Source organism: Scomber japonicus, chromosome 10, assembly GCF_027409825.1.
Source record: "Scomber japonicus isolate fScoJap1 chromosome 10, fScoJap1.pri, whole genome shotgun sequence".
NCBI classification, from domain to species: Eukaryota; Metazoa; Chordata; class Actinopteri; order Scombriformes; family Scombridae; genus Scomber; species Scomber japonicus.
In genome coordinates, this window is record NC_070587.1 from 35,663,538 (window position 1) to 35,666,578 (window position 3,041).

The 3,041-nt window shown below is 58.5% G+C and overlaps 1 protein-coding gene across 1 annotated transcript; it reads left to right on the forward strand.

Annotated features, from left to right (window-relative positions):
* The first annotated feature begins 299 nt into the window (after positions 1–299).
* Positions 300–1,889, forward strand: LOC128367044 (ankyrin repeat domain-containing protein 34A). The gene has a single exon (XM_053327839.1). The coding sequence runs from the start codon at positions 300–302 to the stop codon at positions 1,887–1,889; it is 1,590 nt and encodes a 529-aa protein (XP_053183814.1).
* Positions 1,890–3,041: the final 1,152 nt, after the last annotated feature.

The window sequence follows — 3,041 nt, forward strand, 5'->3', positions numbered from 1 at the left end:
ACTAAACGCTGTTTGCCTTCAGCTGCAGGTGTGTTTGCTAACGCAGAGCTGATGATGATGATGTTTGATCAGAGGAGAATGAAGCTGCTGCTCACTTCACACGACAGCAAGCAGACTGAGGCTAAGCTAACATGCTAACGTGCTAACATGCTAACATGCTAACATGCTAACGTGGCTATGATGGAGAACTCACCGTGTCTGTGTTCCTCCTGCAGGTCATGCGGCTTCTCGTGGAGGATGGCCCGTTAGCTTGAAGCTAATTTGCAGCAGGCTGGAGGTTTGAGGTAAGGCAAGGGATCATGGGAGATGGAGGCTCCCTCCAGACCGAGGGGAACGCCCTCCTCAAAGCCGTCTTCCAGGGGAAGCTGAGGCTGACCCGCCTGCTGCTGGAGGGCGGAGCTTACATCAATGAGGGCAACGAGCGCGGTGAGACTCCCATCGCCGCCGCCTGCTTAGCGAGCTACGACGACCCGCAGACCCGCCACAGGATGGTCCGCTACCTGCTGGAGAAAGGAGCCGACCCCAACATCCAGGACAAGAGCGGGAGGACGGCGCTGATGCACGCCTGCGCCGAGCAGGCGGGGAAGGAGGTGGTGTCCCTGCTGCTGGAGAACGGAGCTGATCCCAGCCTCAAAGACTACTCCGGGTCCTCTGCCCTCGTTCACGCCATCAACAAGGGGGACCGCGACACCCTGCAGGTCCTGCTGGACGCCTGCAAGGCCAAAGGCAAAGAGGTGATCATCATCACAACAGACACGTCTCCGTCTGGCACCAAGAAGACGAAGCAGTACCTCAACTCTCCTCCCTCGCCGGGCGTCGTGGACAAGTTGTCCCCGGCCTGCATGTCCCCCTCCGAGGTCGAAATCGGCACCTCCTCGCCGGCCGGAGACGACGAGGGGATCTTCAGCTTCGCGCTCACCTCAGCTTTGCCCTTACCTTCCGCTCGGCCGCCTGGAGAGAAGCGACCGCCGCCTCGTAAGCTGCTGAAGAGGCTGAATTCGGAGCCGTGGGGTCTGGTGGCGCCCTCAGTGCTGAGCGGGGTTCCTCAGGAGCGGGGGGGTGGAGGTCTGGAGGAGGAGAGCGGCTGCGATCTGAGCAAGACCATCGCGGAGATAAACGGCCTAACCATTACAGAACCTGCGAGACCTCTGTTGTCAAGGCGACACAGTATCGAGACCCACGATCCCAGTTCCCCGAAGCTCATCGACCGGTCCTGCTCTGAGGACTGTGCAGCCCTCGCTGGTTCCTCCTGGGCCGACAAGGTTCAGCAGCACCAGATCCTTTACCGCAGGAACACGGCCCCGGAGTCCCAGGAGAACGCTGGGGGGCCGGGGGCGGTTGCTGCCCGGGCCCTGGCTCACCCCAAACTGACCCGGATGGAGCACTACGAGTCGGACACCCACCTTTGCCCAGAGTCCATCCCAGGATCTCCTGACTCTGGTCGGGTGTCTGTGGAGCGGAGGAGGTACAACGCGTCCCCCCTCTCCCTGGTCACCAGCTCCTCCAGGGAGTCTCTGGAGAACATCCCCAACTCAGTGTCCCCAATCACCATGCGCCGGCGTCCCCCAGGACTGCTGGAGCGCCGGGGCTCCGGGACTCTCCTACTGGACCACATCTCCCACACCAGACCCGGCTTCTTGCCTCCGCTCAACATCAACCCCCATAGACCGATCCCAGACATCCGGGCCAACGGCAAACCCACCTCCCCTGTCCACTCTGGGCACAAGATCCTGGTCCCCGTGGCCCCGGCTTCGCCCAAACGGGGGCCCGACTTCAAGATGAAGAAGAAGCTGATGAGGAGACACTCGATGCAGACGGAGCAGATGAAGCAGCTCTCCACCTTCCAGGAGATTCTGGCCGAGAAGGTGGTCGAGTCCAACGGGGATTGATGAGCGGAGGCGTGACGGGAAGCTGACTGATGGACTGGAGGAGGAGCGCTGCACCAGCACACACACTGTAGACCAGGGTCAGAGGTTAACGGTTCAATAGAGAAAGAAATGAAATGATGTGAAACAGAGATTTAGTTCTGAGTTAAACTGATCGTTTGCCGGTGCAGCCCGAACCGTTTGGTGGTCCAGACCGAAACGTTTGGTGGTGCAGACCCAACCGTTTGGTGGTGCAGACCCAACCGTTTTGGTGGTGCAGACCCAACCGTTTGGTGGTCCAGACCGAACCGTTTGGTGGTCCAGACCCAACCATTTGGTGGTGCAGACCCAACCATTTGGTGGTGCAGACCGAACTGTTTGGTGGTGCAGACCGAACTGTTTGGTGGTCCAGACCCAACCATTTGGTGGTGCAGACCCAACCATTTGGTGGTGCAGACCGAACCGTTTGGTGGTGCAGACCCAACCGTTTTGGTGGTGCAGACCGAACCGTTTGGTGGTCCAGACCGAACCATTTGGTGGTGCAGACCGAAACGTTTGGTGGTGCAGACCCAACCGTTTTGGTGGTGCAGACCGAACTGTTTGGTGGTGCAGACCCAACCGTTTGGTGGTCCAGACCGAACCGTTGGCCGGTGCAGCCCGAACCGGTCGGTGGTGCAGACTGAACCGGTTGCCGGTGCAGCCCTCCTCGCTGCAGCTTCATGCCGTCATCGCTCTGAATGTTTCTGCAGGACTGAATAAACCAGTTTACACCATATTTTCCTGATGCTTCCTGAACTCTCCTCAACCCCCCCCCCTCTCCACAACCCCCCAACCCCCCAGAGTCCACCTCAGTCAGAAACTGATGAAGCATGAAAAATCTGACTTGTTCGATGTTTACAGATGCACAATTTGCACCGAGGTCGAATCCGTTTCTCTGACGGATGAAGACGTGAAGCTGGAGGAGAGGAAACCTTTCTTCCACCAGGTGTTCAGGAAGCTTCCTTTAACCCTCCTGTCGTTCCTCCCGGGTCAAACTGACCCCGTCCGTTTGGACTGTTCCTTCTTTCCTCCCTCCCTTCATCTTTCCCTCCTTCTCTCTTTCTTTCCTCCCTCCTTTCCTTTCCTTCCTCCTTCCCTCCTTTTTCCTTAATTCCCTCCTTCTCTCTTTCTTTTCTC

Excerpts from the sequence above, each read along its gene's own strand:
- LOC128367044 (XM_053327839.1), top strand. The coding sequence starts at position 300 with ATGGGAGATGGAGGCTCCCTCCAGACCGAGGGGAACGCCCTCCTCAAA.